Source organism: Monocercomonoides exilis, assembly GCF_001643675.1.
Source record: "Monocercomonoides exilis strain PA203 chromosome Unknown scaffold60-472593, whole genome shotgun sequence".
In the NCBI taxonomy this organism is placed as follows: domain Eukaryota; phylum Preaxostyla; order Oxymonadida; family Polymastigidae; genus Monocercomonoides; species Monocercomonoides exilis.
Genome location: NW_027150605.1, coordinates 394,947 through 416,721, shown reverse-complemented (window position 1 = coordinate 416,721; position 21,775 = coordinate 394,947). Strand labels below are relative to the sequence as shown.

Here is a 21,775-nt window from a genome sequence, read left to right as displayed (position 1 = left end):
TTTATATATATGGGTTATTCTTTTTGAAAAGTCGCAAACGTTTAATTTTCAAAAAAAATTTTTTTTCATAATTTGCTCAAATTTCTGTTTCCACTCACGAATCTTATTTAGAACGTTTGAAATGGCATTATCCAGAATTTGATTCCATATTGGTGAAGTTTAGTATACGTTAACAAAATTTTCATAAAAATATGAATATTTTTATTTATTTGAGAATTAAACATTTGCGACTTTTCAAAAAGAATTACCCATATGTTTTCTCACTCATTGTTATTCCACCTTCTGGTGAATTAGAGATTGCTGTGTCTTTCATCAAAACAGAACTCTTCACGACATCCACAAGAGATTCATCCCATTTGCACATCTCCTCTTCTTCATTCAAATGATATTCTTTTCTTTCCTTTGAACTCCCATTAAAAAGGCAATTGTCTATTTTCACATCCAAGCATTCACAAATCTCCATCATTCTTCCCTTCTCTTTTGTGCTCCGACATTTCACAAAGGAACAGTTCAGCACACTCAATCCCCTTTCAGCTCCATCCATCTTCATCACGCTTCCTTCAATAGCCACTGAAATATACTCAAACTTCACTTCCTTCATCTCTACCTTCGCTTTTTCCCCAACTCTCACAATTTCCCCCTCACACTCGATATTCAACATTCTGGTTTCAACAATTGACGCACCCGATTCTCCACGGAATGACAGAAGTGGCACAGATGAATGAATTCCACTGAACAACGTTTCGCTCATCTTCAGCTCTCCACTTTCGACATGAAGAATCATGCTCTTCATCACAAGATCCATTGCTGACGAGCTGAAAAAGCAATCTAAAATCTCCAATTTCCCATCCTTCTCTTTCAAAACACTCTCCTCAACCCCTTCAAATGCATCTCCAAACATAAACAAACACCTCTCCATCATACTCTCATTCACAAACTTCATGATGCTGTCCTCCTCTGATGTTTTTTATCTTCCCATCAAAATGGATCTTCCCCTTTGTTTTCTTCACTGGCACCATCCTCACATCCCCAATCACACATTCTCCTCCAATCAAACATTCTCCATCAATAATTATCATTCTCGCAGTGCTTTCTTGAATGTGTTGCACTCCATTGCTGATGCTCTCACATGGCGCATCCTGTCTTCCACATTGCACGCTGTCGCTCCCATTCACACACACAAACACCTGTGCTGAATAATAGAATGTGATCAGTGGAATCAGATCAACATCAATATTCTCTTCTCCATTGCTCCCACAAATCGAGTTCTTCGACTTCAAAGCATCCTGGCTGAAGTCCAGCGAAAACAGTGACTCATTCACCTGCCTCTCAATCGAATTGCACTTAATGAACACATCCTTCCCAACAAAGGCTTCATTCATCACAAATCTTATGTTTTCCAGTTTCACCCCAAGAGCTAGCATTTCCTTTTCAACTGATTCAGCATTCGGATCAATTGCATCAATCATCGCTCCTCCTCCTCTCCCATCTTCAGTTGAGCACATTCACATCACAAACGAGCATCCTCTCACTTTCAATTCTGATTCCCCTCTCTTCAAACACGCCTTCATCCCTCCTCCTTCTTTGCTCCTCTCACTCATGCACTTCGTCAGAACACACCCTTCGATCTCACATTCCATTTCAGATGAAAATGATCCCACACTCATCACACATGCTCTGTTCTTTGAACATGTGATGTTAGCAAACGAGGAGCTGTTCGCCCTCACAATTTGTTTGGCGTTTTCTCTTGCTTTGTTGATCAACACATTTGTTGGGGATGCCTGACTCAGCGATATCAGACTGCTTCCTGAGATTGTTGTGTTTGAAACAGACACATTCATCACATCAATACTCTTCACATCTGTTGAGAATTCAACAAACCCTTTTGCCAGATTGAACCGAGAAAGTGCAAAATCCTCAATCACCACACTCCCACCACTGCTTTTATCAGACAATATTTAGTTTCCTTTGCTGAACCCCCACAAACAAATGAGCACCTCTTGATTGAAATTGACGTTGCTGAGAATGAAGTTGAGTGAATGAGTGACAAATGTCTCTCCAATTCATTTGGCAGAGAAAATGACAGATTCGTGAAAGAAAGATGAACATTCGATGATATCATTCCCCTTCCTTCTTCTTCTTCGCCTTCATTTCTTCCTCCTTCACTCACTTTCAGATTTGTTCCTTCTTTTTCTCCCTCAATTGATACAACTGTAGTGTTTGAAGATGATGATAACAAAAATGATATTGCTTTCTGGAGCAATCCTGATCCCACAATGTTGATGTGTGATAACCCTTCTCCAAGTGGTTCATATCTCAGTGATATCAAGTGGTCAATCGATGAACATGGCGCTTCTGAATATCCACATCCAATGAAATCTCCTCCTCCATCCTTCGAAACAAACCCATACCCACTCCAGTTCCTCCACAAATACACAACAAATAGAATCACACATCCCTCCTCTCCTTTCGTCTTTTTTCCCACCCACACAATTCATCCAGTGATCCTTACTCCACTTCACTCATCTCCCATTTCAAGTGCTCCTTGTTCACAATCTTGCTCAGATTCCATCCTGAAACAAACATGTTCTTTTCTTTCCAGGCATTGCATCCCTCAAATTCCATTCCTTCCATCACAAATGATACTGTCTCCTCTGGCAGCTTCACATTCATCCCTTCTCCCATTCCTCTCCCTCCATTCTCAATATCCTCTGATGGCACAGCACATCGTAATAATTTCACTCCTTTCACTTTCAATGTTCCTCTCTTCCCCATTAGTGTCTTCATCTTTCCCCCTTTCATTCCACTTCCACCTGAGCATATCGAGGATATATTGCTTTCTTCAATATTAACACTTCCACCTTCCTTCATCTCCACATTCAAATATCCTCCCTGTCTACTCCCACCTTCCACCTCCAGTCCACTCACTCTGCTGTTCAAAATCTCCAATTGAGCTCCATTTCTCATAGTTATTGGAGATTTCCCATTCATTATCACTGAACATTCCATCACAAATCCATCAACAATCAGATTCCCTCCTGTCATGTAAATGATGGTGTATCCTATCTTTCCACTTGTTAATGCCCCACTCTCAAATGAGACTGAACAGTTCGTTACACTGAGTGTTGTTGTTGAGTGAATGAATGCACTTCTCCTTGAATTCAACTGACCTTTCATAACAAATGAAAGTCTGCTCATTGTCAGCGAACTCGAACATCCAACAAGCCATTCTTGTGTGAATGATCCTTCATCATTCACTTCCACATTTCCTCCAATCATATCCACAAATGCACAATCAAATCCATTGTTCATTCCTGCTTCTGAATGGAGGAACATCCAGTTATCACCAAATCTCCACATCTGTTTGAAATGATTGTTTTGGCCGAGTTGTCAAAATCAGATGTTAATTGGAGCTGGATATTTGTTAATTCAAGACAAATATCATTTAAAATGATATAATTCAGTTGACTTTTGATTTCCATTTCAACACTTAATGAAGCTTTTGTTTCTTCTTCTCCCATCGATGATGCTTTTTTGATTTGATAATTATACAAGTTGAATGAATCTCGGATAATTGTTGATCCTTTTATCTGAATTGTTTTGTTCACAATCTCCTTTTTCATGTTTTCCATCTCCTTCCAAATTGTGAAACATGTTTCTTCTTCACTTCCACAATGCACAACATCAAATCTACAAAAAAGTCAAATCAATTTATTTTTTCGTTTTATTTTTTAAAATAACATAAAAATGACAAACTTTTATTTGTTCATTGTTTTTATAATACAATATTGAATTGTTTTGTGTGATTATTGTTTATTTTTACAAGATTTATTCATTAATACATGTTTTGATCGAGTCTAATATGGCTTAATTTTTTTGAAAAGTTCCGTTTGTTTAATTTTCAAATAAAACAAAAATTTTATATTTTCATTTAAATTTTATTCCAACTCACCTACTTTCACCAGTATGTTAATTTTAACATTGTCAAGATTTTGTTTTCATGACAGTGAAATTTGGTGAGCAGGAACAGAAATTTGATCGAAATATGAAAATTTTTCTTTATTTGAAAATTTAACAAAAGGAACTTTTCATTAAAATTTAGACATATAAAAATACATTAACATATCAAAGGAAAAGATACTATTTGAAAGAAAAAAACAATATGAACATTTATTTGATAGAATGAATCATATAATACCTTTTGCGTTCCATTAAAACCAATTTTGAAATTAACATCTGCACGCTAATGAAAATAAAAGTCAAAAAGCACACTTTAATGTAACTGTGAATAAAATCTGTTTTCAATATTATACAAGTTCGCATATAATAATATACTTATATTAACATATAAAAGTGAACGAATTACACACTTTTATGCTCTATTTTAACCAAAACGGTATAATAAAGTTTACCAAATATCAAATATTTTATTGTGGGTTAGATCAAAGATATTTAATAAAATTTTTTATAAATGATTTATATTTTTTATGATGAAAATTAATTAATAAAATTAATTTAAATTAAAATAAAAGCACATTGGATGTCCAAAAATCACATTTTCTTTTTTATTTGAATATTTTTCAATGAAATTCATGTTTTTATGGGTCATTTTTCAAAAATCATTTTTTTCAACAAATAAATTTTTTTTCGAAAAATCGGTCCATAAAAAGTTTTTAAATAATTATTATCTATTAATTCGTTACAATTTGAGGGTTCAAAGGCGCAAATTGCAAAAGGAACGCGTTTGAACCTATGCTCTATTTTCCTTTGGAAATTTCATTTAGTGTTACAATTTTTTCTTGATCTTTTTTTTATCAAGACCTTTTTATTTTTTAATTATTCATTGACTTTTCCCACAATTTCATTCTTCAAAAAAAATTTTGGTATATATATGAATTTCATAGAAATAAATAAATACATTTTGATACAAACCCAATTTCGCAAAAGGGGGAGATAGGAGTGTTAAGCCCCTTCATTGAACTTCTGTGTGGAAGTGGAGTGTGACATGGGGCATAAAACCTATGGTTTGTTTAAAATGTTATTTTTTTCAATTTTTTTTATTTCATTTAAATTTTAAAAAACAAAAAATAATTATGACAAAAAAAATATCATTAAAAAATGAAAATATCAACATAAATAAAATTAAAAGAAGGTAAGAAAAAACTGCAGTGGGCAATGTCTTCGAACAAGTTCAGGAATTATCACAGTCGGCTGGATCGAATGGCTCATATCGTTGTTGATTGAGTAGTTCGCATTACGGATGCTATCACTTCCAAGGAATTCAGCCGCACAGGGATTAAGAATGCAGTTCTAGCACTGAGAAAAGGAAGGCTAGTTGGAAAAGTTGGCAGACCTGCAGCAGTATTGGGCGAAAAGGAACAAAGAGTTTTAAACATTATTCATATTGAAGCAAAGTCTGGAATATGTTTAACTTTGAAAAAACAAGAGAATTGGTTTGTTTAATTTTTATTTATATGTTTTAATCATTTGTTTTTCAGATTGAAAATGTTATAAACGACAACGATGAAGACTCACCATTTTCAGAAATTTCAATGACTGCAACTTACGGCTTTGTCAAGCGTCATCCGGAGCTGAAGACTGGAACGCCGAAGAATCTGGACATTAACAGACTGGCTGTTTCGTGCAGAAGTGTTTTAAAACCCTGGTTCAAAACACTCGACGAGCTGCACGAAAAATACCATTACAACCCAGCTTTAATTATAAACATCGATGAATCTTTAACGCGCGTTCCCACAGTCCCAAAACAGCTTGTAGTGCATACAACAGACACAAAAGCAGGTTTCACACAAGAACCACCGAGAATGATTAATTCAACATTCGTGGCAACTGTTGTATCGGACGGATATGCCTTTCCTTCTGTCATTTTGTGGCCAAGTTTCAACCTGCCAGATGAGCTGAAAAGCCTGTTATCTCCAACGCTTGCGATATGGGCAAATGGAAGCGGCTGGATGGATTACGAGTGCTTTAAAAGGTATGCTCTCACCGTTCTTCTACCTTCCATCATCGAAAGAAGAAAGTGCATGTCACTTCAAAACGAACACATTCTTCTCCTTCTTGATTCGCATGCATCTTACGCAGATCCATCGATCTGGTGAGAATTCCAAAAACAACAAATCGACGTTTAAACCTTCGTGCCACTCAGTACACTCCTCTATCAACAGCTTGACAAAGGAGCGCTTGCTGTTTCCAGTCTGAGTTATCAAATTGATATGAAGTTCCATCTTCTTCTTTTTTTTTCAAAACAAGCAACTATTTCCGACGTTCTGCCTCAAGCCATCCACACTGCATTATCTCCTACTGTAATTCAGAAAGCTTTCGTTTGAAGTGGTGTGCTACACAATTCTTCTGGGCCAGTTCTTTTGAAACTGCCTGAATCTTCGATTAATACTCTTCCAACTCGCAGAAATGGATTCAACTTTTATGGAACTGTTATCACCAACGAAAATATTTCAGAGAAATGGGAAAATCATTTGAAAATGAATACTGAAAGGAAAAATGAAATGGATGAAAAGTGGAAAGATGAAGTGAAGACTGTTGTGGATAATAAGAAAAAAATAGAAAGAAAAATTCTTTACGGTGAAAACGATGATTCAAATTATGAAAAGAAAGATCATGCATAAAACCGAGCTGAAGGAAAAAGGAAAGTTATCAGAAGAATTAATTCTGATTTTGTTTTCTTATAACTGTGTTTTTTTTGAATTTTTACACTTTATTTTTTAAAGTCAGAATAAAAAAAAGTGTTAGGATGAAATAATAACCCTATTTGAGCTAATCAAAATTCAACCAAGATCAACACTTTTTTTGAGAATTCCTTTTCAAATGATGTTTTAGTTTTTTTCATTTCCTTAGGTCAATTGATCCAATGAATGTTCAATTGACAAGCAAGGATAATGAGAGAATTAAGTTTAAGTTTCTCTTTCTTCCCTTCATATTGATGTTTCCAAACCAAATGGTTACCAGAAATAAACAAGTGGAATTGCATTTTCTTTATCATTCCCAGCAAAGCCGCTCAATAAATTTAATGAAATTTTTCCTGATGTCCAGACACAAATGGAAGATAAATATTTGTGACGCTCTTTGTCAAGTTTGACAATTTGACAAACAGATCATTTCCATCCTCAGATACATTCGCCATTCATAGAAATTACTTATATAATTGTGTGTGTTTTTATGTTCATTATTTCATTCGTTTCTCCAACCATCTCAATTCTCAATAGAGCTAATACGCAAACAAGAGGAGCAGATTTGCTCTTCGATAATGAGAATTGGATCCATTTTTGGGTGGTTAAAGATCACACATAGTAAATTTTCAAATTTGTTTTCAATCTTATCGTACGTTGTTGAAATGGATCAAGAAAGTTGAAGAATCGAACGAATTAATAGCGAAGAGAAGGAATCTGATCTTGCACATTGACATATGAGAGTAGAAAAGATGATAGAAGAACTTTCAAGAAGTTGAACATGGTCAAAACAGTCAGTTGATACGAAGAAAATATAAATGAGAAAGGAAAAGAGAGAAAGATAAAGGTGAAGATCTTGGTCGAGATCAAGTGAATCGGAGTCGGAATCAGATCTTTCAGATATGATCACAAAAAAGAAACATAGATGGTTGTTAATGGCAGAAGCACATAGAATCCAATGAAGAGTTGGGACAAAGAAAAAGATAGCGAAGGTGGTCATAGGTACATTTTGTACCAGTTTGGAAAAGAGTTATTAATAAATATAATAAATATTATATGGGTGATTCTTTTCGAAAACATACTTTTTTTCGGGGTGATAAATTAATTCAAAAATATCTTTCAAAACTTAATTTTTGAATCCATAAAAACTGTCATATTTATATCTCGATTATTATTTTATTTTAAAAAATCTCCAAACCTGTGATTTCATTGTTCAATAAATCAACAAGATCATCGACACCATAATTTAATTCTGTGCATGCTTTGATAATGTCATTGTGTTTTTAAAAATGTGTAAAAGGTATTAAATTCAATCATGTTTTTTAATTTGATATATTTTAGATAATATATATTGATAATAAAAGCCAAATAAAATGAAAATGACACAAATCTATGATATCTTCTTTTCTTTTGATAAATGAATTTTTTTGACATGCAGAAACTTTCACAGAGCAAATAGCATCTTATTGAAAGAAGTTTTTGAGATGAATGACTTTTTTCCTATCTATTTAATTATGAACACTTCAAAGATATTTATTCATTTCTTTTTTTGAAACAGATTGTTATTTCAAAAAAAAAGAATGATTAATATGGTACATCAATTTTCTTTTTTGAAGAATTTCGAAACTGAAAACAAATGTGAGAAATAATGACTGAAAATATTAATAATTTTAATGCTTGCCGAAAAGTTCGAAAAATTCTGTCAAATCATGACAATCTGTGACAATTCATTCAATTATTTGGTTGATTATTTAGTGGGAATGAAAATCCAAAAAGAAATGCAATAAATAAATATGATACAGCTCCTGCAATTTCGGCTTCAGAAAAAATAGCTATTATCATCAAATGGCTACCACTCGATTCACTGTTCATCTTTTGTTGTTCATATCAATTTGAAAGATTGATCGCATTCTAAGATAAATGATTCCTTAAATTTTTATTTGGCCACTCTCCCAGATTCAGCCAGACATGCTGATTCCAGATGAGGAATGAAAAACGGAGAAGGTCATTCCTGTGCAGAGCCCTCAGTACTGCAATCTTCGCTCATGATCCACAACGAAGTGCTGTCCTTCACGCCATCCTCGCCTTTCAAGCTGCCAATTGCCAACGAAGCCGAATCGCAGCAGAAGATGTTCCGGCGGAGTGACAGTTATTTCGGCATCGAGGGGCTGTTATCATAAAACTCGCCTTTCTCGATTGTCATGTTGCCTGATGCCAACGACAATCCGCCTGATGACGAATTCGATATTGTAGCGTCCTTCATCAATGCTGCCAAATGCGACAAATTGATGAGCGATCCATTCCATTTGCAGACACTCTCTTCACTGCTGGAAATTACTTGCCTCCCCACAAACTCGCACATGCGCATCGAAATGTCAAGTGCACTGCTGACATCCACGATGATCACCTTTTCCACAACGGCACACAATTTGAGCACGAGCAGTTTGACAGGTTTATCCTGGCAGAAGGAAAAGATGCGGAAAGGGCACACGCACTAAAAGAGTTACAACTGAAGTTTCTGATGGAAGAACTGCAAAAGGAAACAACTCCCGGCATATCTTCGCAAATGGAATTGACACTGCCATTGCGAGACTTCACTCCATCCACAACCACGTCATCAATCACCACACTCTTGCACTCTCCAACTTCAAATAGATTGGATGACAGCTCAATATGCTTTCGATTCAGACTTGCCAGAGACACATTGTTGCTGCGAATCAGAAGGAACAATGGTTGTTCAAATGAAATTTCAGACACGGTGCAATTATCGATGAACAGAAGCCCACTTGCAACTCTGAGCAGCGACGAGTTGAGGGCCATGTGGTGGATGCTATTTGAAAGCATGCCAGATGCAAAAAGGACTGACGAAAGATAAAGCTGCCCATTTGTCTCGCTGATGAGTGCTCCTCCTGAAAACGAAAAGGAGGAGCCAACAGAGAACGACAAGCTCTCGATCCGAACTTTCTCCGAGGTTGCAATAATGCTGCTGCTATGTGGGATTGCTGAGTTGAGGAACACATGCGCTGGAGAAGGCGATTCAAGCGAGTGGATGGTGACATTCAGTACATAGCATCTGCTCAAGATGGCGGTGCGGCTGGAGATCAGCTGCTGGGAGAACAACGACGGAATGATGTGCAGCAGTCCTTCACTCAGCGTGCTGCACGGCCCGTCTAAACCTCCGCACTGCTTGCTGTCCTCGTGATTGTCCCAGGCAAAAGATATAAACACTGTCTCGTACTGGTCCTTCACAGTTCTCTTCAGCAGCTCTTCTTCGTCCAGATACATGTCTGAAGTGCATCCCCCTATCGCAACTTCATTCACTGATAAAGCTCTGAATCCCTGAAAGAATTATTAATATGCAATCTGCACTTTGACAAAGAAGCACAACGAATATTGATTTCATCTTGAATATATTTAGAATTATTCTTGAATAAGATTTTCAACAATTCAAATATGAGCTATTTTGTAATTGTTGAAAATCATTTCACATCCATCCCCCTGCCTTATCATGTTTTAAAAACATGAATTTTTGAGATTTCACAAACTGAGCAACAAATCAAAGTGTCTCTTCATGCAATGAGTATAAAATATATCCAATTTTTTAATATTAAAACTCAATAAGACAATGAAACCTTTTTCAATATCTTAAACATGAATATAAATAATTATCTTGGATCATAAAAACAAATATGTCGACATATTTGAATAAAAAAACACACAAAATACAAATTTCTAAAGTAATTCAAAATAGGAAAGAAGAATGTGAAGGGTCTGTCCTGGGAGGCTGATTCTGGACCCAAATCCTGCAAGAAACTGTGCTGGACCGGTCACAGCACAGTTTCAGGACGGAATCAGCCTAGCCCCAATTTTTTCCATTCAAATGAAAAAAATGTGAGGTACTTCGTAGCATTTGTTCAAAACAAAAGCACAAAGCTTGAGCAACAGACCACAAAAAAACTCTTCTCTTTTTCGAATTACTTAAGGAATAGAAACAACAAAACAGAAACTCAAGGTTTATCAAAGAAATGATTAATATCAAATAATCTTCTATCTTTCAATAATTTCTCGGTGTAATTTCCTATTCTCTCTTCTGCTGAATTGGTTGAACTCTTTTGAAATATTTTTTTAACTCTCTCATCTCTCACTCTTTTTTCCTTGAAATTCACCAAAAAAGATCCTTCACAGTTATCTGGCGAAGCAACTGATCTATATATTTGATTCCCTCTTTTCTCGTAGAACAGAAATGTCTTTATCGAATTGATTTCCAATTTTTTCCACAAAATTTTATTTGTTGGATTATATCTATAAAGAATAAGCAATAAGAGTTTTGAAATTAATTGTCATTATTAATAAGAAACAATATTAACCGCAAGAAATAACAAACTTAAGAAAATGACGAATGATTTTGTGAGAATTGTTTGACATTGATTTTTCCTGAATCACACTATCATGAGGATGTTCTTCAAAAAACTTGATGAGATCATCGATGTTTTGGATAACAGTTTCACTATCCAGATGAATGTTCATTATGTTTGCAAGGCATCCAAATTCTCCGTCACATTCACATTTTCCGTGTTTTTCACAGAAAAATGATAATGTCGAAGACTTTCCATGAACCACTGCTGAATTATCAGACAGAAGAAAATGCATAACTTGTGAATTCCTAAAGTGTGGTCCTGTGTCACAAACAAAATGCAAGTTTTTCTTTTGTGATAGCATCGGTTTATTAAGCACTTGGTTCAAGCATTCAATAACGAAACGATAGTCATGTGAGAGAATGCTTGAAAAGAAGTTGAAAATATGCTTCATCTTGTTTTTGTTTTCGTCCACTGTATAGACAATTATGCAGAGATGAGACACCTCATACTTGTCGTAATAGTCCTTGCTGATCTGGTTTCTCCTGAGAGGAAGGGACCAATTTTCTTTGAAATCGAAAAGCACGAGTGCATCATCAATTGATAGATTTTCCTTCATTTGACGATAATAACGTTGTTGGTTCGTTGCAAGTTTTCTGTGATCCTCTATTCCCTTCAATATTTCTTTGTCTTTTTCTGAAAGCTGTTCGGATTTCGTTCTCAAGAATTCTTCTTTCTTTTTCATATGATTGTATTTTTCGCAAAGATTGCACAAGTCCGTCCTCCGAGCCGCTCGCTTCAGGTGGGAAGTTCTTTTGTAAAACGTGCTTCGAGACATTTTTATATTTGTTGTTTCTTTCATTTTTTGGAACAACTGTAATTTAGAAGTGTTAATGAGTCGAATTGGATTCGTTTTTGTTGTTTTTTGATGTTGTGAAGTGTTGTTGTTTAGGGAGTCGAATCTGTGAATGATGTCATCAGAAGACATTGATATTGAATTCATCATTGTTGAGGAAGTATTTGTTGAAACAGTTGATTGTGGAAGCAAAGAGTGCGAATTGCCGTTTTGTTCATTCGTTGAATTCGAAGATGAATTTTTTGATGAGTTGATTGTCGTTTGAGTATTCTGATCTGGAAGGTTGGATGAGAAAGATGAAATGTTTTCAATAAAAACTTGTTGATTGCTTGAACATGTTGTTCCAGGTTCTGGAGAGATTGAAACCTCAAAAATGCTATGAGATATCGATTTGTCATTCTGAACATCTTTCATATTTTTTTCTGCAATTTTATTTGTAGTGAAAACACAAGGTTGATGTGGAAGAAGTGAGAGAGAGTTCAAATTGAAATCACTGATATTAGAATGAAATGAATTTGATATGTTGATTGAAGAATTTGATGAGGATGGAAAGTCAAATTGATTGAATGAAGTGTTTGGAGAAGAAATGATGTGATTGTTGTTCAAGTATTCTTCGCAGCATAATTGATTGTGAAGTGGAAAGTGAAGTGAAGATGAAAAATGAGATGTTGAATAAGATGAATTATTTGTTTCCTGGCAGTTTTCTTTTTCTTTTTGCATTGAAGAGCAATTCTTTGCACATTGATATTGATTTGACTCAGAATCAGTGAAGTGAGAAAAAGAAGAAGAGTGACTGGAATCATTTCCTAATGATATTTTTTCTCCATGGGTTTCATTGATATTTGCGTTTGAAAATGGTTGTTTTGCAGCTGCATTAACATGTTGATGTGAATTTGATAAAGTTCCATATTGAAAAGGTTCATTGTTTATGTGTAAAACTTGATGTGGATTCTTCTTTTGAAAAGATGGAATCAATGGTGGAGATAGAATTTCAGTAATGTGAGTATTTTCTTTTATTTTCACTTGAACGTATATCCACATCACAGGCCGAGAGTCTTTTTTCAAATGACTTTTGATTTCATCTTCCACATTCTTGTTGATAATAGAAATCATTTCATCATTGCACAAGAACCAACTGTTGTTTTGAAATGTTGATGACTCTTCATAGCTTCCTGAATGGCAGATAGAATAAAAATGACCATTTTCTTTTTCTCCTTTATGAAATAACACTGCAATCAAATTATAATTAATTGCATTTGAGTCATAATTTGAGGATGCAACTGTTTTTCCATTGATATTTTGAAATGATAAAACTGTGTACACATTCGTTGGACATGTAATTGAATCAGATAGTGTTTCAAATGAAATTGATAAAATACGAGGAAATTGACTGATTGATAAAGTTGTCAATTGATGAGTGTTTTTTGAACAACACTCGCAGAATGCATCTCTATTATTTATATTATCCTCACTTATTTCAAACGATTCGTTGAAAGACTTCAATAGATCATTACCATTCAGCCTCAGTATAGGAGTTGTTTCGACAACACCATCATTCCGATGAAAACAATCGATGCATATCCGAGGAAAACATAATTTCTGTTCCATTTGACTTCGAAATGAAGGATAAATTGATGATATATCATCAAAAAGGCTCAGAAATGTTTCATAGAACTCGTGCTGAATACCAGTTCGAAGATTATGCAAACTTTCCCATTTTTTGACAAAATTCGCAGTCCATTTCGATGTGTGATTAGATTGATTATTCTTTGGTTTTGTGTGCTGAGGATTCACCAAGAAAGATAAACTATTCTGTATAATTGACAAACGACCTTTCCGCATTTTGCATTTATCGGAGTGGAAAAAAATTGAACGAAACAGCTGAATTGTTGCAGCAAAGAAACATGAATTTCCTTTATTGGGTAAAGGATAAAATTGAGGGATAGTATAATCGCAGTTCTTTTTATTCATTGTTTGTTTAAAAGAAGAAGATTGATTCAACACTCTCTCATATATATATGAATCTTCTTGTAAACCTTCCGTATTTTCTTCTGAATCGTCTTCGATCACTATGAACAAGGATTCATCGTTGGATTCCGGAAGAATGGTTTGTTGATTTGTGAAATTCATAACGCTTTCATCTTCCTGGTTTTGATGGGATAATCCTGATACAGAGATTAACTCTGGTTCTTCTATATCCATTGCAGAGTTTATAGAAGAAACTTCATGAGTTTCGGTAGTGATATCCATGCCGTCATCATTTTGAAAATCAATTGTTGAAAAATCTGACACATGACTTTCCTGAAAGTAATTTTCAAGTGGGTCAACGTCAATTTCCATTCCTTCCTCACCGTTAATAATGGAAAAATTATCATCAATAATTGTTGTTGAATCTATTATTTTATTAGAAAAAAAGGAAACAAATATAATTTAAAAATAATTTAATATCAATATATATGAACAAAACAGAAATAGAATTAAACCTTTACGTACACATTTTGATATATAAATATTTTCACACGATTCTGTGGTATTTTCGTTGATGAAGTTAGAAAACGCTTGTTCGTCCTCATAACATAATTCTTAAAATAAAAGAACAAAAAATCATTAATCATAAGACGAAAATCAAAACAAAATTCAAAAAATAAAAAACACACTGCGTTTCGAAGGTGGTTGAGGAGGCTTTCTTGGTGGAGTAATATCAAATGAAGTGCTTGAACTGTTTTGCTTGGCGTGATTGTAACTGCCTTTTGTGCATTCAAATCCATAATCCTGCAATTGGGAAAGACTGTACTCATGGCAGACACATTTCAGCAAAGTGACTTTAGTATGAACATTGGTTTCGCTGTTGAAAGCAGAAGCCAAGCGAAGAATTGTATAATTGGCTTTTTCTACCAAATAAAAGTAAAAATGTAAGTAACTCTCACAATTAAAAAAGGAAAATAGAGTTGTATACCAGCAAATATTTCTTGAATCTTTGCACTTAGTTTTTTCCCAATGTTTGTGTGAGTGAACATGAATTGCAGCATACTGACAGCATCATTTCCAGATTTTTCGTTCAATTCGTTCCATATGAAAGAGCATTTTTCACTCTTCCGAGAATATGATAGGTTGCTGAATTTCCTTTGCTCCATTTTTTCAGAAAAAATCTGAAAAGTTATTGACGAATTTGATAATTTGAATAATGGTTATTCAAATATTTCAATTATTTTCTGAAAATTAACATATCGCAACTATTTGTGAATTTAATAAATAATTACTCAACAAATACTGAATAACACGATATCACGAATAATTAAAAACTATTTTATTCAATATTTTTTCTCACAGTTCTTCTTTCACATCTTCTCTTTCTTGAAAATAGTTTCTTTCTTCCAATAAAGCAAATTTTCTTCATCTTCGCTGATTATCGCAACGTCAATAAATTTGTTTCGCTTCTGCTCTCCATAATAAAATAAAGCCCAATTTTCGTAACTGCTTCCTCTCGAGTGACTCAAATAACAAAAATCCATAAAAATGATTCGGTGAAGAGAAAGAAGATAATGATCAAGAAGCATAAAAATTACATATAATTTCGTTTGCTGAGACAGAACAAACGAAAACAATGACGATGAGGAAGACGAGGAAGATGAAGAAGTTTAAATTGAAGAAGGCGAATAAACGATGTGACAAACAATTCTTTTGGCAATTCAATCACATTTCACAGGATATTGAACATTTCCAAAAACATCCCATTTCCACAGTTCACTTAAAACTCTTCACAAAATCTCATTCCAAAATGTTGAACCTGATCCTTTCATCCAAATCACCATACCCGGCCATCCACTGCTCATTCCTCTGCCTTTTCTTCTCCATCGCCCTCCCCTTTCCCCTCACAATTCCAGAGTGATGGCTGCTCTCAGTTTCTTGACTTTGTTATTCTCCTCCTCCATCCACCTCACAAAATTCTCTGAAAACAACACCCCGCACCTTTCATTCATCTTTCTCACCCACTTCCAAAAAATTCCTTCCCCTCCTCTTTCCCCACTCATCCTCCACACAACTCGTCCTCTCCACTCCTCTGTTCCATCGCTTCTCCGCTCCGTCGCTTCTCTGATGAATGACTTCTCCCATCGCAGCAGTCTTCTCCTGAAGTCCTTTCGCCCTTTCAAGACACATCAAACAAAGTGGCTGTGCTGCCAGCACACAGCCCAATGTTCCATCCCCCGGCAAGATCGAGGGCAATGATCAGCTGCGCGAGGCCATCCTGACAAGAGATAACGCGGCAGAGGAGGCGAACATCGTGCCGGAGATGCTTGGCCAGTCGCTCCTGCGGAAAGCGCTTTACAGCTGCACCATGCACAATCTGCCGCAGCCTCCGCAGCTGCTGTGCTGTCATCGCTGGGTATATGGCAGCTGCCCATGCCCTTCAGACACCACCCGATGGATGTGACTGTGGAGTCGGTGTGGCGTCTGTGTGGAAGAGGATATGAGATAATGTGCATCTTCACTCGATTTGCTGAGTGCTCAATGCTTAACGAGAAAGGTAGATGCTGCACAGCGGGTGGCTAACCTCATCGGAAAGGAGTAGACAGGAATGTACATCACTTCTTTTCTCTCTGCTTCCTTCTCTGCTTCTTCCTCTTCTCTCTCATTCTTCTCGCTCTCTGCTCCAAGCAACACAAACTGCCATTTCCATCTCTGGCTCCACCAATGCCCTGTGTTGCTCGCCTTTTTCATCTCCATTCCTTAAAAATGCCTCATTGCCCAGAGGCTGCAGACAGAAGCAAAAGAAGAAGATGATGAAGATGGTTGAACAGCTGACAAAAAGGAAAGCGATGATGTGAATGCAATCGGTCTCTTTCCTTATCCCTCCCACATCTGTGCAGCCTCCAACGTCCTCACCATCCCATCCCAAAAAGCTGCTATGAACGGCTGCTGACACTAAATGAAACATGCTCCGCATTCAGCACCAAATCGACTGCCTGTGAAACAGGCCTGCAAATACTCCCAGAACTGGCACCCTCATTCAGACGAACATGTCGCTCAGTCGGCTCGCTGATAAAGAAGGAGAAGGAGAAGGATGTGGTGGTGTTGGTGAAGCTGCTGGGAGCAGAAGAATCGGAAGATGAAGATGATGATAGAAAATAAAATAGAAGTGGATGAAGAAGACTAGACTGAATATGGCAAAGAAGGTGAAGAAAATGATGAACAAAAATGTGGGGGAAAATTAATTTCGTATTTCTCGGTGTTGAAGACGACTACAAAGAAGAAGAAAAGATAAAAAAGTTGAAGAGAAAGAAGAAAAAGATAATGATGTCGAGTTCAGTCTTCAGTACTTTCTGTTGTATGATGTCCCCAGCATAGAAATCTCGATGATGCAATTCCAAAGGCGATAGCAAAATGACTCAAATCCATTTTGCCTATCATTTGCCTCCAGCTGCTTGTATAACACCAAATTGTCTGTTTTTCTCGTATTAACGGCTCTCAATCCAACCAATGAAAACCAGTTTCATCGCTCTCTTCTGTTTATAAAATCAATGTCTTGTCCTTCTTATCCCAAGAAAGGCACCTTGCTCGGCTCTAGCTGCCTCCAAAGTCCTGTTTCAGTCATCTGTCCCAATCTTTCCAACAAAATATTTTTGTAAACGTCCTCTTCCTCTTTTTAAAAAACGCTCACTTTTCATAGAAATTGGACATTCTTCCTTTTTGTCTTGGACATCTTCCAACCTCGTTGATTTCTGCTCCATCAAAATTCATTTTTCGTCGTATTTCTATCCATCACGCATGTTGAGTCCAAAAAAAGTTGCATAAACATTTATGATAAATTAATATCATGCTCCAATGATATATTTGTAAGATAACATTTGGCCCCCTTCCGCTGTTCTGCTCTGCATGGAATAAATTGTCCATTTTTTATAAATTGTTTGAATCACGACTTTGGAGAGGTTACAGATGTAAATATATTCACAACAAATAGAACAATAAAAATTGCATACATTAAAATTTTCTCATTTCCATTGAAAATGTCATAGCCCCACAGCCATCCAACAATCAAAATGAACAATTTCATCTTCCATCAATAAAAAAAGAGTTGTTGATGCTGCTTTTTCATCACTAGAAATATTTCATTTAGCCCAGCTGCATTTTTGGTCACATGAAATTTTCATTCTGTAGATATTTCTTGAGCATTTGAGATTTGTTTGATCATTTTCCATAACGAATAAGAGTCACACAAGAAAAGGGGCACAACTCGATGCACTGTGGCTGAATGGGCATATGAAGACAATGTGGTTGTAAAAGGATGGATTTATGGAATGGGGTGATGGATTTGTGCAATTGAGAATGAACAGGGTTTTGAGAGGGTGAAAGGAGCGATAAAGGAATATTTTTTTGGAGGGAGAAAGACGTATTTTTTGGAGGTTTAAGAGGCAAAATAGATGTGTAGGAGATGGATTGGGATGAGGTTGGGAGGGGTTGTTTCTGAGATTTTTGTGAGTTGGAAGGTGTGGGAATTGCGTTTATTATTTGTGAAAAGGATTTTGATGTGGAGGAGGTGGAATAAAAGGGAAGAGAAGAAGGGCTGAAGATGAGTGGAGTGAATGGAATATATTATCTTTGGAGGAGAGGACAAGAATTGGAAAGGAAATGGAGAAGAAATGGAAAAGGGATGGTTTTTTTTCAAATGCAGGGAGAGAGAGGAAGGTTCATATGAGGCAGAGCAAGGGGGAGAAGTTTTTGTGGATGTACAAGTAGAGGGGGAAATGGGGTTGAAGAAAAAAAAAATGAAGAAAATTTTTCTTCATATTTTTATATAATTTATTTTGTGAACCGTTTTGTCGCGCCTCACATTTGCAGGGCAAGGGATGGAGGTGGAGGCTGAGGAAGACAGGAAGAAGGAACATCAGCGCTGGCACTTTGCATTGGTGGTATGGAGACAGAGGAAGATGAGGGGCCGACGACGAGAGGATGTTTTGCACCAAAGAGAGGCAAAATATGGAGATATTTAATTTTGATTAGAAGAAAGATGCTGTGAAAAGAAGTGACAGGGAGTGAAGGGGAATAGATTTGTGCGAAGGGGTTGCGATATTTGGTGGAAGGGCGTTGATATTTTGGAGGGAATGTGGAGAAGAAAAAGTCGATACAGCGAAAAGGGGTGAGAAGCGCTTATCAGATGAAATATTCTTCATTGCTAGTTTTTTTTATAGAATGTAGCTGGCTGAGTTATTTGAGTGGAAGCAGAATACAGAATTGGGTTTTGGCTGATTTTTTTTTGAGGAAGCAGAAAGGAAACGAAGACGAGACAGATGGGTTTTGTTGGCAAAACGGAGAAATATTTGGAGGAGGAGAAGAAAATCAGTGAAGAATGATCATTATAACGGTGTGTATTTATATTTTTTAATTATAAATTTTCCTATATTATTTTTTTTATGAAACTAGATTTTTTGAATGAGTGTTCAACGACAATGAATGAACAAGGAATGCGGAAAAAGAGGATATTGGATGCATTAAAAGAAGTCAGGATATGACAATTGCAGAACGTTGAGTGAAATGAGCTGGGGCGAAATGCAAATGAATGAAATGGAAAAGAAGATTAAAAATTTTAAGAAGGTTTTGGAAGACATATAGGACGAATCTTATTTTAAGCGAAAAATGAGATCAAGGAATTAATGATACAGAGGAGGAAGAAAAAGAAGCGGAAATTGAAGCAGAAGATAGGGAAAAGAAAAAGAGATGAAGAAGGAAAACAAGAGGAAATAGAAGAATGAATTTTTTTGGAGCATTGGAAGAAGAGCAGAAAGAAGGGAATGAGATGGTAATATGAATTGAGGGAGGGCATGAAGAAGAAAAAAGAGAAAAGGGATTTTGGAGAAAAATAGAGGAAAGTCAGTTCAACAAAGAATTATTCAAAAAAGGAGATGGGAATGCTCCTCGGAATATTAACCAAAAGGAACATCTTTACGGACGGAGGTTGTAAAATGTTTTGTTTTTGCCGGAGATTACGGAATGGATGAGTAAACGAGGAATGCAGCGATTCTTTGACAAAAGTTGGCGAGATTGAAGGATAAAAAAGGTATGATATTTTTATTAATTATATTATTTGACAATTTTTTATATGATTTATTGATTTTTTCTTTTCACCTGCTTGGACAAAATTGTTTTTGCTTGCGTTTTCTAAAACAGCGAGGAAAAGCAGAACAACATCAGAAGATGGAGACTGAAGGGCAATCGGTGGATTCAACTTGGGAAAGAGCTTTATAGGATTATTAATTAAAAAAATGCATTGACAGCGAAGGTCTGTTATATTTTTTTATGAGATTCATTAGATTTTCAGCAGAAAGAGATAAGAAAAGGGTTGTAAGATTTTTGGGGTTATAAGAAATATTTTATTGAGAGGAAGAGAAAGAGGTGAAGGAGGAGGTGGTGAAGGAAGAGGTGGAGAAGGAAGAGACGAAGAAAGAGAAGGAGGAGGGAGTGTTCTGGTGAGCGAGTCAGATTTCTCATCTTTTTGTGTTTCATCAGCCCCGTTTCTTGCACCGCCTTTGACACCCATTGTGACACTCACACAGCTGACCTTCTTCAACATCTCCACAAATCCACAAAAAATATCACATCTGGGTGAAGGGCTGAGCCAAAGAGTGTTTCTGATGAGTGGGTGTGAGTTTTCATCGGTGTGGGATGTGTATGATGGGGGCATTGTCCCTTCACTTAACAGCCCCTCATCTTCATTGGCTGCCTCGAACACCTCATTTATCAGATGCTATCGGTCTGAGAATGTTGCAGTCAGCGGGAGTGAAGATAATCCGTCGAAGCCAGCGAGACAGCAGATTACAGACAATGGGGCGAATTCATTCACTTGGTGTGTATGGAATGAGTCAAAAGCAAATGGAACATCGACATCCATTAGTAATGGAACTTCAAATGGTGGAGCTATTTTCATGTACAACAAGGCATCAGGAACACTTTCAGTGAAATTTTGTTCGTTCAACAACTGCACAGCATATTATGCTGGGGGAGTGATTTTTTGAAATTCGATCAGTTCAGTCAAGACTGAGAATAATTCGTTTAATTCTTGTATTTCTCAAAAGTGTTATGGAGGTTGGATGTATTTATTGCGTGTTTCTCAAAGAGATAGGATAAGCTTCTTCGAATTTCAGAAATGAAAAGCAAATAGTCTTGGAGGAAATTTTTTTATTTCAGCTTTTCATGTTTCTGAAGCAAACTGAATTGGAACAATTAATTTGCCTTAAGTTTGGAAAAAATGAAGCTTTGCAATTGGACAGGTTTTTTTTTGGCTATCATTTATGAAACGAATTTTTCTTCACTTTTTTTTAAAGTTTTATCTTTTTTCTTCATTTCACCTGTACACTGGTAAATTGAAATAAATATTTTGTAATTGTTAAAGTTAATTATATGTTTAATGAGAAATCAAATTGATGTGTTATGTTTGACTAGTTCTTCTATCGAATTTATCAAAAAAATTAGGTCTCATTTAAGTTTTAACAAATTAATGTTTTTTCAGTGATAAACAAAGTGTAAATTTCAAAAATAATAAACTTTTCAATAAAAATTACAAAGTGCAATGTTTGAAATGAAGAAAAAACAAAAAACAATGAAAAATAATATAATAGCAAAATAAAACATTGCGGTAACTTTTCACATTTTATCCAAAATGTTCGAAATGATTACATACAATTTACATGATTTGACATTATTATTTTTCAATTATTCGTTTCATAATTCAAAAAAACAATACAATTATTTTATTAAATATATTGCTTCTCTTCAACGACTCGAATCGACCTATATTGTATTATGATCGTTCATAACATAAATAAAATTAAAAAAATATTGCACAAAATAATAAATTCTTTAATTTCGAA

At 35.7% G+C, this 21,775-nt stretch overlaps 7 protein-coding genes across 7 annotated transcripts; 2 read left to right on the top strand and 5 right to left on the bottom strand.

The window, feature by feature from the left end:
• Nucleotides 1-244: 244 nt before the first annotated feature.
• Nucleotides 245-901, bottom strand: MONOS_16259 (uncharacterized protein; the record flags this gene model as incomplete). Its single annotated transcript, XM_067869171.1, has 1 exon — nt 245-901. One exon carries the CDS (start codon nt 899-901, stop codon nt 245-247), a length of 657 nt encoding a protein of 218 aa, XP_067719697.1.
• Nucleotides 902-2,508: 1,607 nt separating this feature from the next.
• MONOS_16261 (uncharacterized protein) lies at nt 2,509-3,360 on the bottom strand (the record flags this gene model as incomplete). The annotated part of the gene is made up of 1 exon (XM_067869174.1): nt 2,509-3,360. The coding sequence occupies one exon, from the start codon at nt 3,358-3,360 to the stop codon at nt 2,509-2,511; it is 852 nt and encodes a 283-aa protein (XP_067719696.1).
• A 2,192-nt stretch (nt 3,361-5,552) lies between these two features.
• On the top strand, nt 5,553-6,116 carry MONOS_10255 (uncharacterized protein; the record flags this gene model as incomplete). Its single annotated transcript, XM_067862688.1, has 1 exon — nt 5,553-6,116. The coding sequence occupies one exon, from the start codon at nt 5,553-5,555 to the stop codon at nt 6,114-6,116; it is 564 nt and encodes a 187-aa protein (XP_067719695.1).
• A 2,734-nt stretch (nt 6,117-8,850) lies between these two features.
• Nucleotides 8,851-9,986, bottom strand: MONOS_10256 (uncharacterized protein; the record flags this gene model as incomplete). The annotated part of the gene is made up of 2 exons (XM_067862689.1): nt 8,851-9,159; nt 9,246-9,986. The coding sequence occupies 2 exons, from the start codon at nt 9,984-9,986 to the stop codon at nt 8,851-8,853; spliced, it is 1,050 nt and encodes a 349-aa protein (XP_067719694.1).
• Nucleotides 9,987-13,719: 3,733 nt separating this feature from the next.
• MONOS_10257 (uncharacterized protein) lies at nt 13,720-14,929 on the bottom strand (the record flags this gene model as incomplete). Its single annotated transcript, XM_067862690.1, has 5 exons — nt 13,720-13,724; nt 13,949-14,305; nt 14,396-14,494; nt 14,570-14,803; nt 14,869-14,929. The coding sequence occupies 5 exons, from the start codon at nt 14,927-14,929 to the stop codon at nt 13,720-13,722; spliced, it is 756 nt and encodes a 251-aa protein (XP_067719693.1).
• Nucleotides 14,930-16,069: 1,140 nt separating this feature from the next.
• MONOS_10258 (uncharacterized protein) lies at nt 16,070-16,637 on the bottom strand (the record flags this gene model as incomplete). The annotated part of the gene is made up of 2 exons (XM_067862691.1): nt 16,070-16,364; nt 16,465-16,637. The coding sequence occupies 2 exons, from the start codon at nt 16,635-16,637 to the stop codon at nt 16,070-16,072; spliced, it is 468 nt and encodes a 155-aa protein (XP_067719692.1).
• Nucleotides 16,638-20,539: 3,902 nt separating this feature from the next.
• MONOS_10259 (uncharacterized protein) lies at nt 20,540-20,920 on the top strand (the record flags this gene model as incomplete). The annotated part of the gene is made up of 1 exon (XM_067862692.1): nt 20,540-20,920. The coding sequence occupies one exon, from the start codon at nt 20,540-20,542 to the stop codon at nt 20,918-20,920; it is 381 nt and encodes a 126-aa protein (XP_067719691.1).
• Nucleotides 20,921-21,775: the final 855 nt, after the last annotated feature.